The sequence below is a fragment of the Athalia rosae genome, chromosome 3 (assembly GCF_917208135.1).
Source record: "Athalia rosae chromosome 3, iyAthRosa1.1, whole genome shotgun sequence".
NCBI lineage: Eukaryota > Metazoa > Arthropoda > Insecta > Hymenoptera > Athaliidae > Athalia > Athalia rosae.
In genome coordinates, this window is record NC_064028.1 from 17,855,672 (window position 1) to 17,869,156 (window position 13,485).

General features: G+C 40.5%; 1 protein-coding gene across 3 annotated transcripts in view; it reads right to left on the reverse strand.

The window, feature by feature from the left end:
* Positions 1-4,059: 4,059 nt before the first annotated feature.
* LOC105690697 (telomerase-binding protein EST1A) overlaps positions 4,060-13,485 on the reverse strand; it is a 109,992-nt gene continuing 100,566 nt past the window's right edge. For all 3 annotated transcript variants that reach the window (XM_020854985.2, XM_020854981.2, XM_048652708.1), the window contains 3 exons: positions 10,243-10,463; positions 9,274-9,358; positions 4,060-8,846 (listed from right to left, as the gene is read on the reverse strand). In XM_020854985.2, coding sequence (XP_020710644.2) covers positions 8,710-8,846; positions 9,274-9,358; positions 10,243-10,463 — 443 coding nt within the window. In that variant the 3' untranslated portion in view covers positions 4,060-8,709. The remainder of the gene's footprint in view (positions 8,847-9,273; positions 9,359-10,242; positions 10,464-13,485) is intronic.

A 13,485-nucleotide genomic window follows, 5' to 3' on the forward strand; every position in this document is an offset into this window, starting at 1 on the left:
AACGTCGTTACGTAACCGAAACAACGGGTATACCCTCGTGGGATCTAGTGGAGTACGTATATTCCGCTATCATTTTTGCCGGGGTGTGTAGGTATGATTCACCGATGTATTGTCTCACGGGTTTCGCGATTATATACGCATACAATGGCGCATCTCCTTGAGATCGTAAAAGATCAGAAACGAAGCACGACGAAGAAGAACCTGATCTATGAGTTATGAGGACTGGTTGTGTGGAGAGCCGCGTTTGTAACCGTGCACTGTTTCTTTGAATGGACAATGCGCGGACCGTACCGTCGTCCTTATTCGCTCGTTAAATTCAGACAATCGAAAGGCGAGCGCTTTCGGATGGAAAATTTGCAAAATTTTCGTAACGTTTTCACCGTCTCATTTTCACCGCGCTCCGTTGTAATTTTTGTATTGGACCGTTCGCGACGAGCGTCGGATGCTGCGGCGGAGATGAAAATGAAGGACGGTAAGATAAATGTGTCGTCCGAAGAATCATGTAATGTCCGGTTTCGCTGTTTTTATTGCAACTGCGATCGATCCGACCTCGGCGTTGCGACGATTCCAGAAGATCCTCCAACTTCGAGATTCTTATCTGTTTGGGAAGTCCTCCTCCTTCCGCCATAACAATAACACCGATTTATCTCGTCCGTTCAATGCCATTGCGATTCATTGGTTAATAATACCCTCCTCCGTAACAAGGAATCGGCGAAGAATAATGCCCGGCATTGTTGCGGGGTGAGCACGTCGATTCCGGACTTTTGTCTCCTTTTAACAAGTTAAAATTACGACCGGGTGTTGCGCGCCCACGAGACGTATAAATTCAACGAACTCATAGAGCGTAACTCAGCAGACGGTTGACGCGAGTGAAAAAATTGCAAAACTCAATAAAAAAAAAAATAAAAGGAGCAAAATAACAACAACGGGATAGCTCGGTGAATAACAACCCCGAAATAAAGTACGACAAAAATTGTCGTAAAGAAGTGCAAAACGCCGAAAATAACAAGCTGCGAAACGTAATAGGTCTGAGTTACGACTATACGACCGTGTGGTCCGGAGGATTTTGAACTCTGACCTCCCGCCGGCTATATTCAGGTATCTTCGTATCTCCGGAGATTCGAAGAGGCGTGGGGGAGGCGGATGATATGCAGGTCTCCGCGACGGCCGACGAGAATAAGGCTTCGAGAATCTTCGGACTATTCGCAGCGTACGCGAATCCCGTAGGGTCTTAAAAACTGAGGTGGTCCATTGTCGAGTATTTCGAGGGTCTTGAAACAACCGAATATCATGTTCTCCCGTACCTATACCCCCCCTATGTTAACAAGAGTTAGGCCCCGTATTTATTACCATAAAACTTGCCGCGGCTCACCCCACCCTTCGGGGAGGTAATTATTTCAACCGTGATCTTTTCTCCGACCGCGAGGACTTCTTCCGGCGCTCGTTGCGGCCCCGCAAACAACCTCCGTATGCGCTCTTCGTCTCATACGAGAGCCATTTTTCGAAACCACCTTCGAAACGGACCACATGTGATATAAGGATAAACGAAATGACGCTCCATTGAATTTTCACAGCTGAAAATACATACCTCGAAGCTTTTCCTGCAAGTTATCAAGTATCTCTTGGATCATTTTCGTCTTTAGAAATCTAAAAATGGTTCGGTATGGCGGAAAAGGAGTAGGATCACCTCGCTATAAGTTTGTTCGCGGTATGAAAAAAATTAAGCGATCATGTCACGCGTCGTTTTTGCAGACTTTGTAGTCTTTCTGGGGATGTTGGCGCATGCAGTATGTAACACAGTTATCGCATGCGCTTTTCGCTTTACACCGCTGTTTCATAACTCGTGACCGCGTGTCCGCGTGTCCCGCATACAAAGGTATGTAAGGTAGGTACATATGTACGATGTGAAGCGGGGGAGGGAGGGCCCATCCACGCTTTTGTATGTACTGTACGCGTTCGGAAGAAAAAGAAAAAAATATGTATATATTTGTTTTTTTCTCCTCTTATTCGAACGATATGAAAGAAGAAGGTACAATTGTTTCAAGGCATTAAAAAATGCCGGGGATGTATACGCGCGGTAGCCGGCATAAAATGCGGGCGGCTTATTCTTCGCCGTTGAAAAATGACTGCAGATGTAAGTTTCTCTGGTTATATTCTCCGATTCGTCGAGATCTTTTGGCCGGTTGTCAAACGACTTTTATCGTGCTTTTGGGGAGCGTCCAAATCTTCCGAATGTACATGTGCCAAACTCCGGGGCCGAGGACCCTGTGATCTTGAACTTGCCAGATTATATTCTTCCGACGAAATACTCCCCCCCCCCTCCCACCCTGCCGTGCCGTACCACCATCTTCTTCGCCGCGGCGTCTCTCATGTGCAATGAAATGCTTCGGAGAAACGCTAAACAAAATGGGGTCATATAACCTACGCCGGTTTTTATATCAATGAACATCCTACGATACACGTGTTATCCGATGCAGAATGATAATACCGGGAATTTATGCGCAAAGAGGATCGGATCGCTCACATAAATTTTTGAATGATAGACGTGTAGGTATACATATATGTTAGTTCGGCATTTGGCAAATGGAAGAAAGGGGTGAGTGGATTTGGCTCATCGTCAGAGAACCGTAGGTCGAACGCCTTTGGAAAAATTCAATTCTTTGCAAAAAACAGCGCCGGAGGTTGAAGCGTATCTCCTGACGAGGAAAAATAAGAAGATAGATATATTAAAAAAGCCGAAGTAAAACTTTACCATTCACCATGGTTAAAGGCTCTGCAGATATTCACTTTCTTTCGTTTTAGATTCAAAATTCATATTCTGTGATTATGACGTGGAAAAAAATATATATCATCGAATTGTTTATTGGACAATCTTTTGAATTATTACATTTGCCTTGGAGAATTTTACCGTAGACTAATAAGATTTCCGCAACTATAGAGCGTGACAAAATAAGTCTTTCGTCTTTTTCGTTAAGTTGTCAACAATTGAAAAAATCAAGGTTACAAGTTGAGATCAGACGTTGTCAAATCAGATGAAAAAAAAAAAAACTGACTTTATGCAATCCCGAGTGAACGTCATGCCTTCGCGCCAAAACCTGCATGGCAAAAAAAGATTAAGGTTGATTAATCCTTCCCATTAATCAAAAAGCAAGACCATCGTTGCACGAATCGACCATAAATGGAACCAGCGATTCATCAGTCTGCGTATCAAAATCTGCCTCCAATTTCATTTCCGTACCAGAAAATCAGAAGACATGTTCGCTGCTCGTATCGTCGTACGTCGAACATCCCATCCCCGGATGCTTAGATGTTCGAGGGTACGAGTATGAGTCAAATGTCTTCTTAAAGGATGTCAACGTCTAACAAGAAATGCATTCCGAGTGGCGAGGCAATTGGACGAGGATTCCGAGGATAAGTGTGGGTCGGGAAATGCGAGATAAAGAGCGTTGGTTATACGTACGAGTGAGAAAGAGCAGAGGGAGAAGGACCTAACGGTTCTCACGAGCTATGTTTCGGTAAAAAGGATGTTTCTCAGTGCGGAATATAACGAGAGCGGTTACAGGGACCCGGCAAGAGATGCGAGCGAACGCGCGTGTCCTTCGTGTGCCGGTGGAGGTCGATAACAATAGTCGGTGTAACGGGGTCGAGAGTGTCTCGTGTCACCGGCATTACTACAGCGGACAATCCGCGTCTTTTCCACGGCATATAAGTTGAGTCCGTTGATGCCTAAGATTTGTTGAACACGCACCGCAAATTCAACGCCATTACGGAATATAATATTCTTCGTTCATTTTCAATTGTAACGTGAATGAAGTGCGGTAGGACTGGTAGGAGTATACGTTACGTACGTACATGTTTATAGAAAACGTTGGAATTCGCGCCGCTGCGTTATCGAGCTAATCATTTATGAAAGGAATGTTTAATGACGGGACGAACGTTGCATTTTCTGCATTTTTTCATTTAATCAAACATGGAAAATATCTCACGAACGGTGAGTAGTTACACGAGGAATTATATAGGAACATGACGTTGTGACGCCGAAAGAATGATGAATGTATATCATTTTAACATCATTCTCAATGGTTTTATTGATAATAATTGAAGTGGTAACACTACCTATAGCAACATGAATTTCTATAATATGTAACTACAATTCTAATTCGTATCGATACAATAAGACTCTGTTCCTGAGTGTAAATATAGAAATGAGAAAACGAGATAATTATCATCTCTTGCATTTATCTTCGGTATATGTATAGGGTATATCCATAGTATACATATTATAAATGTGGAGATTGATTTTATTGATTCACTCGTGCAATTTTTATCATTAACATTATTATTATTTTTAATTTGTAAATTTTTTGTTTTCTTTTTCACTTCCTTTTCATATCATCGCGAGATTAGTGAAAATTCACTATTCTAACAGAATTAAACACGTATACTTGTTCATTTACAATCGATATTTCTTATTCATTATACTTCAATATCGGTGAAATAAAGTTTCGCGTGGTATTTTCAATGGAGGGTTTACGTGTAAAAAAATTAGAAATAAAAATTCTTTCGTTAATTATTATTATAAGGTTACAATCGCCCGGCGTTTCAGAACATGTACATTGTGATAAAAAGTACCGTTGATCTTCACATTCAACGTTCATATAATATGTACTTCAATTATCATAGTATTATCGTAGTGTTCTTATTATTGTTATTTTTACTATTATTACTATTTTTATTATTTTTATTTTTAGTTCAGGTTTCCCCCCCCTCCCTTTTCATCACTTTTTTCATTATAATTATCATTATTAATATTGTTGTTGTTGTTGTTGTTTTAGTTAGTGTTATTATTATTGTTGTTGTAATTATTATTATATCATCATCATTAAGATTATTCAATTACTTTTAATTTCCATTCGCCTTATCCTAGGCGTGACTAACTATACGGACTAATTAGTCGTCAGTATAGTAATTAGACCATCGCTAGAACTATACATTGACCTATCTATCTATCCTACGTAAGTAAAATAGTGAAAACAATCATGGTTGTAGGTATCAACGGTTCTGGTTAGTAATATAACAACAATAAGTACCGGTTATATTATATTTAGGTACCTTAATCATGATATAATTTGATTTTCTTATAAACCGAAATTGATATTGTTTTGCGTTCGAAAAATTGAGCTCGAAGTATGTATGCCATGTATGATCACGTCTCAGAAATAGTTAAGGAAAATGAAAAACTACACATGGGAAACAAAAATAGAACAAATTAAAATATAGAGAGAAGGAAAAAATCGTCACCTTTATCCAATTATGGCACCTACACGCGCCAATAGTCATCGCGCAAGACACTCACATTTTTTGACCAATTTTTTTTTTTGTTTTCATTTTTTTTTCCTCTTCAACTCTTGCGACTATTTGATTATAACTTGACAATCAGTCAAGTAATGATAATTATAGTATGTTAATATGCTAAAACTTGTCAAAAATAGGATATCCTCTATCAGGGCGTAACATGTGCAGCTATCGCTGATTAATATTTGTATGTGAATATTATTTATTACTACTCTTACTACTCAACTCTTGCGTCTATTTGATTATAACTTGACAATTAGTCAAGTAATGATAATTATGGTATGTTAATATGTTAAAACTTGTCAAAAATAGGATATCCTCTATTAGGGCGTAACATGTGCAGCTATCGCTGATTAATATTTGTTTGTGAATATTATTTATTACTACATAGATCGGTGAAAAAGTTTTTTGTACGCTAAAATGTGAGAAAACAATGTTGTTATTATTACATGTACACCTAAATACTACACTATACTTACAGGTGATGAATATATCATACGAATATACGCGTATAACACAGTCACTTAAAAATTATTTACAAATCGTTATATTTATTCATTGATTTCGTTATAGTTTTTAGTCAATAAAATCGATTCGAAATAGAAATAGAAAATAATTAAAATAAAAACCGAATGAAAATTGAAACTAAATCGGACTTTCGGAATGTACACATTCGATATTATTGGTGTTTTTTTTTTTTTTTTTTTTTTTTTTTTTTCTCTTGCTTTTATCATAGCTATACACCCGGGCACGATATACGATTATAAATTGTTAAAATAAATTCTACAATAAAACATCGTCGTGCAATAATTAAACTCCTGAAATGCCACATCGTCGTCATGATTATCATATCAATTTTAACGTTACACTAAATGCTAATTTTCTAGTATCAATATGATGATATTAATAGTGAATAGCAGTAATAATCAAAAAATACTCTACACATTCACAAACTAAACGTGCATAACGATAGTCGAATAATCATGCTAATAATCATAGTAATAATAATCATAACAAAAATCATGGTAATCACAATAATAAGAAAATTGGTAATAACGTTAATGACAATAATAATGATACAATAAAAAATGTGAAATCGTAGATAAGTGGTCAGGTTGATAAAAATTTATAAATTTGTAGTGCGTTAAGTAGTCTTGACTCGAATGTTACATTTAAAAACAGGTGCGTAATATATAATTACCTTTATCAAAATTTTGCCTGAGTTAATTGTTAACATACATTTTTTTTTTTTTTTTTTGCTTTTTTTCGATTTATTTTTGTATTCAAAATCTACTTTTGGATCATTTTATAATTTAATTTATTATTGCCTATAACGATGGAAAAAGACAGCAACAACCGTAGAAATGAAACGAAATGGAATCATTATTTCTTTAGTTCTTCTCCCATCCGTTTTTTAATAATATTATGCAAACAAAAATATTGAAATACTGACCAACGATCACATTGATGCTAGGATTAGTCACTTCCACATAGAAATTTATCAAAGTTTTACAACAGAACAGTTGTGGTCATTCATCGCGTTCTTCGATAAGGATCAATGAAAAGCTCTATACTGTATCACAATGAACATCGTAATTAGTGAACATTATTAACTGATTCAAGGATGGATCTTACCGCGATATTAAGCGCAGGATGAGGTTAAAATTGGTCAGAAAAACGTAAAATTAGTTGACGAATAAAATGGAGGCTGGTTTGTTTCGATAAAATGAAGAAAAAAAATAAACAAGAAACAAATAGATTGTACAATTGTCCGGAGAATCCCAAACATATGTATAGAGGTGTATTATAAACATGATCATAGACAATACAATCGAATTAAACCACAATAAATGGCACACTTCTGGTGATAAAATGACATGAGTTTTGGATTAAGTAAAATTTATCACACAAAATCGCGCTCGTTATAAACTGCGCGTACAATTCACGGTCTTCGTCATTTTTTTTTTTTTGTTCTTCATCTAGACTTCGAGTTCAATATTTTCCACCCTGAAAATCTTCTCCCTCAATTTTTTTCCCGTTTGATCTCACCTAATTTCGATTTCACTTCTATCGCGGCTTAGGTACTGTGTCCTCTAAAGCAATGAGAACAATATAAAACAACAGCGAATCATCATTATTAATTGCCATAATAATTACGGAAGTCCATATCACGTGTCTACATTGTACATGTGTCCTATATAATAGTCGAAGGAAAAACAAGTGATGAACTTGATTTAGGAAACGCGTTCAACATTTTCGAACATGATTCTATCTCTCGAAAAACAATAATATTAGTAATATTATTAATAATGATAATAATGACAATTATTAAGTATAATAGTGATAATAATAATAAAGAATCAAAAAATAAAGAAATCACTGGCAACTTTTGGTTTTTCCTTTTTGTTTCTCAACTTAAACTATATCTGTATGCGTTACAATTCATACAATGTAAAAAATAAATCAGTATATAATAATATAAACTGGTCTACTGACAGTGGTTATAATATTTGCAAAATGATCGCTACGGTCTTGTTATATTGATAGAAATTGTTTTTTTTTCTTTTCAATTCTTCGCACTACTTCATTTTCTTTTTTTTTTCTGTTCTACCAACATTTTTGTACAAATTGTAAAGGTGGACATAAAACCACTGAAACGCACTGTAACATGATTCTGTGCTCTAGGAATATCATATAAACCAATTATTATTTTCACCGTTTTGCATGAATTATCGTTGCTTGTTTTTCCATTCTTTCTTTACTCTTCCTTGTTGAGTGATGTAGGATATATTGCGGCACGATAGTAATTGCCGACAATATTTATAGTAATTATATTAATAATAATAGTAGTAATGATGATAATTATAATAATAATATTAACAATTATTCAAAACTCGCCGGGGATCCCATCAGGTTTTTCCGTTATTCGGGGGGAAAGGTGAGAAATGAGGAATCTGATCGGCTGTAGTGGTAATTAGAAATATCTACCTGTATAAACGTGTAAACTCGTCGCGGTGAAATCCTCGGAAATAGGTCCGATCAACGCCCACGACCTGACACTACGGGGAAAACGTAATATCCAGATACAATGTCGTCCTTGGGAACTTACGCAATCGGAACGACTGCGTCTCCGTGGTCATTCGATGGCGATAAAGACGTCTGCTCTGAGATGGGTGAATAATGCTCGTTTCGATTTTTTCTCTTTTGCTCTTTTTTTTGTTTTTTTGATTTTCTGGTTTTTTCGTTCTCTAGTCAATTTTGTTTCCGCCATCTTCTTTATTTCCCCGGGTACGATCGTGTCAGTTTATTCGATTATTCGTTTATTTGAAAGAGCGAACATTGAGGAATTGGCGATCACCCAAGGCCGGCCCACTGTATGAAGTCCGGTACTTCACGGACAGGGACATCTCTCGCCAATGCTTTCACCCGAAGATTTCTATCTTCCGTGAGCAATACTACTTCTCGTCGTAGCCTCCGTGGCTGGCCTTCTTCTATAAATGATTTTTTTTAATTCTAATTTCGATATCCAACGAATAACGAAGAATCTTAATTATAAAAACAGCAAGAAAAATCGCACAACACATCGTATAAATGAAAATAATTAGCTACGACTGTTGCAAAATGATTCTGGAAACCGCCGCGACGTCATCGAATTGTGAGTGCTAATTTAGTTTCTAGGATTTCGTTCGACGAAATGAATCAGCGAAATTATCATGACGTTCATTTCATCTGCAGATTGACCCAAATCATACGATTTATATCGAATACCCCCCATTATTCTAGGAACTCTGAAATTCCCAGGCCTTTTTCTAGGGTCCTTAAAATCACGTTGGATTTCGAGAAGCCGAGCGAGAATCGTTCATAGAATAATTATTTCTCTACTTTTTTTTTTTTTTCTACCATTCATTCCAAACTTACCGGTGTTGCTTTGTTCCTTGCTGTTAGTTCGGCACAAGCTTAAGCAGGTTGCTAGAATTCTGTCGTCGTTCCTGGTAAGCCCGTCCTGAAACGAACGATCACTTTTTTTTTTTTTTTCTTTTTCTCTTCCTTATCATCTAAAAGCAACTAGAAAAGTTTGACGCTCGTTCGAATGCACGTTTTTACGTTGGACGTATACGTTCGACGCGTCCGCGGAGATATTTTCGGTCCATCGGCGACGTTACATTTCTCCGATAACTGGGAATTTTCGAAGCAAACATCTTGTACAAGATAAAAATGTGAATCTAACGATGGCCATTCTAATTTTCCGATTTCAACGTCGTTTGAATTGTCAATTAAGCCGTAATTGGCATTAAACATAGACGGGGTTCAGTCTGCCGCTGCCGCTACCGCAACTGGGTCAAACGTCGAATATCATTAGACAGAATGAGCGGCGTAACGGCGTAGACAAAATTCACCGGCCATTATGCATCGAACAGTCAATAATTTCTTCGTATAACTTCTATTTCCTGTATTCTCGAACATCCTTATCCGAGATAAGAAGAATACAAAGATAAAGAGTCGACGCGCGTCTCCGGCGATGAGGTTCATACTTTATGAACCGCCGAGGCCTGAAACCCCGCATAAAAATAAGAGAAGCTTCGCTGCAACTCGTATCGGAGGAACCCCCACGTTGAACATGACTAAACCAGAGACTCGCGCCTCCTAAGAAGGCGAGCTCGCGACACATTTAGTACCTCGCACTCGAGTGTAAGTACTTGTAACGAACATCCGAGTCCAGTCGGTCCACTTCCTTATCTAACTCGCGTTACATAGGTAAAGGGATTCGAGCGCGTCTCGAGAAATTTTACACGGCCATCGGGCAGCTTCGGGCCGGTGGTTTCTTCCCGCGATAGTCAAAGAATTCGAGCACATTTTATCTTCGGAAATTGTAGACCCGAATCTTACCTGATTGACATCTTCCTCGACGGTGAATGTACTGGAGGTGAGTACCGTTCCCCTCGTCGTCAGACATCGTACAGCTGGATTTCTGCTACGAGCAAATGTCAGCGCCACTCTAGAACTTTCAGCTACCCTGGCGACGTGCTCGGGATCCAAAGCGGCTCTAGAAGCTGGTGGACAGTCGCGAGAATCACCTCCGCGAGCAAGACCTTCCAACTCGTTGAGAACTGAAACGTGAAACGGACAACGAAACTGTGGTCAAATTGGGGGTTGGTAAAAAGGTGGATTCTTCGAAATTTCTGACACCGGAGGCAGATCAATTTTCGAGGATTTCGGGCTTGGCTCGAGTTGGACCCAGCGCGTCAATGGGATACCTTCCGGTTGTCTGGAAGCTGGCAAAGTTGTTATACTTGGCCGGGGTTGAGCAGCCCTCGTAGCTCGCGTATAGCACCCCGGGGCAGTTCAAACAGGCGGTCGAGAGAAATTCAAGAGAAGTATTTGTTTAAAAAAAGCGGTCCCTCTGTGTTTGTGAAGCAGACGCGGTAAGGCCGTGGGGGAGGGCGGACAGCCACCCTTTTCCCATTCCGTTACGTTCACCGTATCCTGGTTGAATGCCGCCCGGCATCGAAAGGGAATGAAAAATGGCGGTGTTGATATAAATAACAAACATGAGAGAGCAAACATGAGACTCCGGGGCGTTAAGAGAAACAAGAATCGAGTGAGAGAAACTAAAATAAAGAAAGATGAGAAAAGAAAAAGAGACAACCGGCGTCGGGTAACCAGCTGCCAGAGTGCAAGAGAGTTACTCGATGAACGAGGTGATAGGTGAAGCGACTGCGTTGGCGCTATTCAAACAGTCGTCGGTCTCGACTGTTAGACCCTAACCTAGAGCAAGCGTAACCACCTAGGAGTGTCCAGCGAGAGTGTTGAGAGAATCCGTTGCTCACTCTTTTACCGTGAGAGTTCATTGCTACGAAGCATCAGGCCGTTTTCAGAAACGCATCTGATTACCGATCGTGTCTATCGACGAACTCCGTTCCCATCGACGACGGTCATCTATGCTTACGGGATTTTCTACCCATTACGAATCGAGTCCGTTGATTTCGGTTCATTTCGAACACCTCTTGTCAAGGTGGTAAATGCGATCAGGGATACCCTGCAGGTGGACGAAATCGATTGGGGTGAAGATTGGTAAGATGGTTCCGTCGGGATTGCGGAAATCGAACATTGGCGACGCTGGTCTGGAGTCTCTTTAACCGGCTCATCGTCAGTACGTGTTTCCGAGTCCATTACATCCGAGTATAAACGCGATTCGTCAGTTGTCAGACGTTGCTAGACGCGCGGGGTACTCAACGCGGAGTTCACGAAACATATAAACCCTAAGTAAGAGGATTTACGAGACCTACTCAAGTTTCAGAGTCCGTTATACGCGGAGGCTGTACGCCACGCCGAGCGAAACCGAACCGACTCCAAGTGAAGCCGTGAGGGCAAAGCGAGCGGAATTATTTATGACCCGAAACAAGATTCGTTATTCTTTCGTCCCATGAGCTTTTCGTCGATTCTCAAACATGCGGAGCACCTGCTGCTCCCCGTGCCGCGGGTTTCGCCTCTTTGGTAAACTTCGTAATCCCGGCGTCATCTCGGCCGTACACGGCGACGGAAACGAAGGAGACAATACGAGGGGTAAAGAAAAATAGGGAGCGCGAAGTCAATCCTCCTCCGATATCCTCGAGTACCCGAGTGTAGGTGATACGACGAACTGCCACACGCGACGAACTTCTGCCTCTCCGTACACCGACACGTGTACACGCGGTATCTATGTTGTGTGTCTGTTCGGAACTTGATCGCCGCTGCAACGAAGGGGAGGAACGAACGGATATATAGGAGGTAGCTGGAGGATACGCAGAGAGCGTATACGGCGGACTCGGAGGAGGGTAGAGGTATACGTATAGGTATGAAATGGAAAAGTCTGGATCGCGACTCGAACACGTTCGGGCGCCGCTATATTTCACCGGGCGATGCGGCAGCAGCCTCTCTCTCATCCTCTTCGGTCGGTCGAGGGAGCGAACGAATGCCGCGGCGCGGCGCGCCGCCCACGCCCGAGTCTTCCTCTCTGAACCGGGCAGCGCATAAAACGACATGCATTCATGTATGAACCGTGAGAGCGTAACTGTGAACACTGAACTCTGCCCGTGCGCGCGTTGCCAGACACGCTACGCGGGCCAAAGGGCGTTTGCTCATTCCGCATAAAAATACACTTTCGATTTTCAGATAGGGGAATCAAACGATCGATAAATTTCAACCTCTAAATAATCCCTTACGACCTTCCGGCGAGTCGCGGTTACTTGAAAAATTTCGCTTCGTTATTCGGTAATTCTTGATGTGGTTATCCTCGTTCTCTAGATCGATTTGGGAACGAAATCATTTTCGTTCGGTGGACGGCAGGCGACTGACTTAACGGCCTCTGTACGGCCGCTACGCGTCTACGGCGAAGTATCGTATAGGATCGACACTTGGAACGCCAAAGGGCATGCAACAACGGTGCGTTGCCCTGGTCCACAGCAAGAACCTACCCCGCGGGTTTTCCCGGTCCCTCTATGCCGCCACCCGTGTACGAGATACCGCGCAGCTGCGATCGCTCGATCTGGATCTCATGAAATTGCGACAATTATCAATCTGCCGACTTTTGTTATTTTCGTAATCCGTGGGAAGAAAACGATTACGGCGTCGATCTGTATAGCTCTCGAGTCGATGATCGAACAACGTGGAAAAATACGTTGAATCTACAATGGTTGGAGGACATCGAATGATATCGGGAATATTTTCAATTGAATTTTTCACGTCGTAATAGGAATTCTAAAGTAGAAAGAACGGTTGCCAGACAATCTCAATAACATTTGGTATGCATTAACCGCCCCGTCTACCAGCGATTTTATCGCGTATGGGAATTTTCAGATATATCAAATAAATCAGAACGGCGACGGAAACGGCGCAACGAAAAGGGGATGCGCGACGAGTAGATCGTCAATATTGATCGAAAAACTTCTAGAATTTTTGACCGAGCGATTCTTCTTCACACGTTCAAGGATTCGCAGACCAGATTTAAACTTCGCTGCACATTTTCTACTCGTAGCGCGATTCGAAGTGGATTCACAGAAATGGTGGAAAACGCATTTGTCGCGGATATTTCACTTGTAATGTATTTTTTCCACGATTGCGAACATTGTAAAACTTCGTAAACGTTTCGAG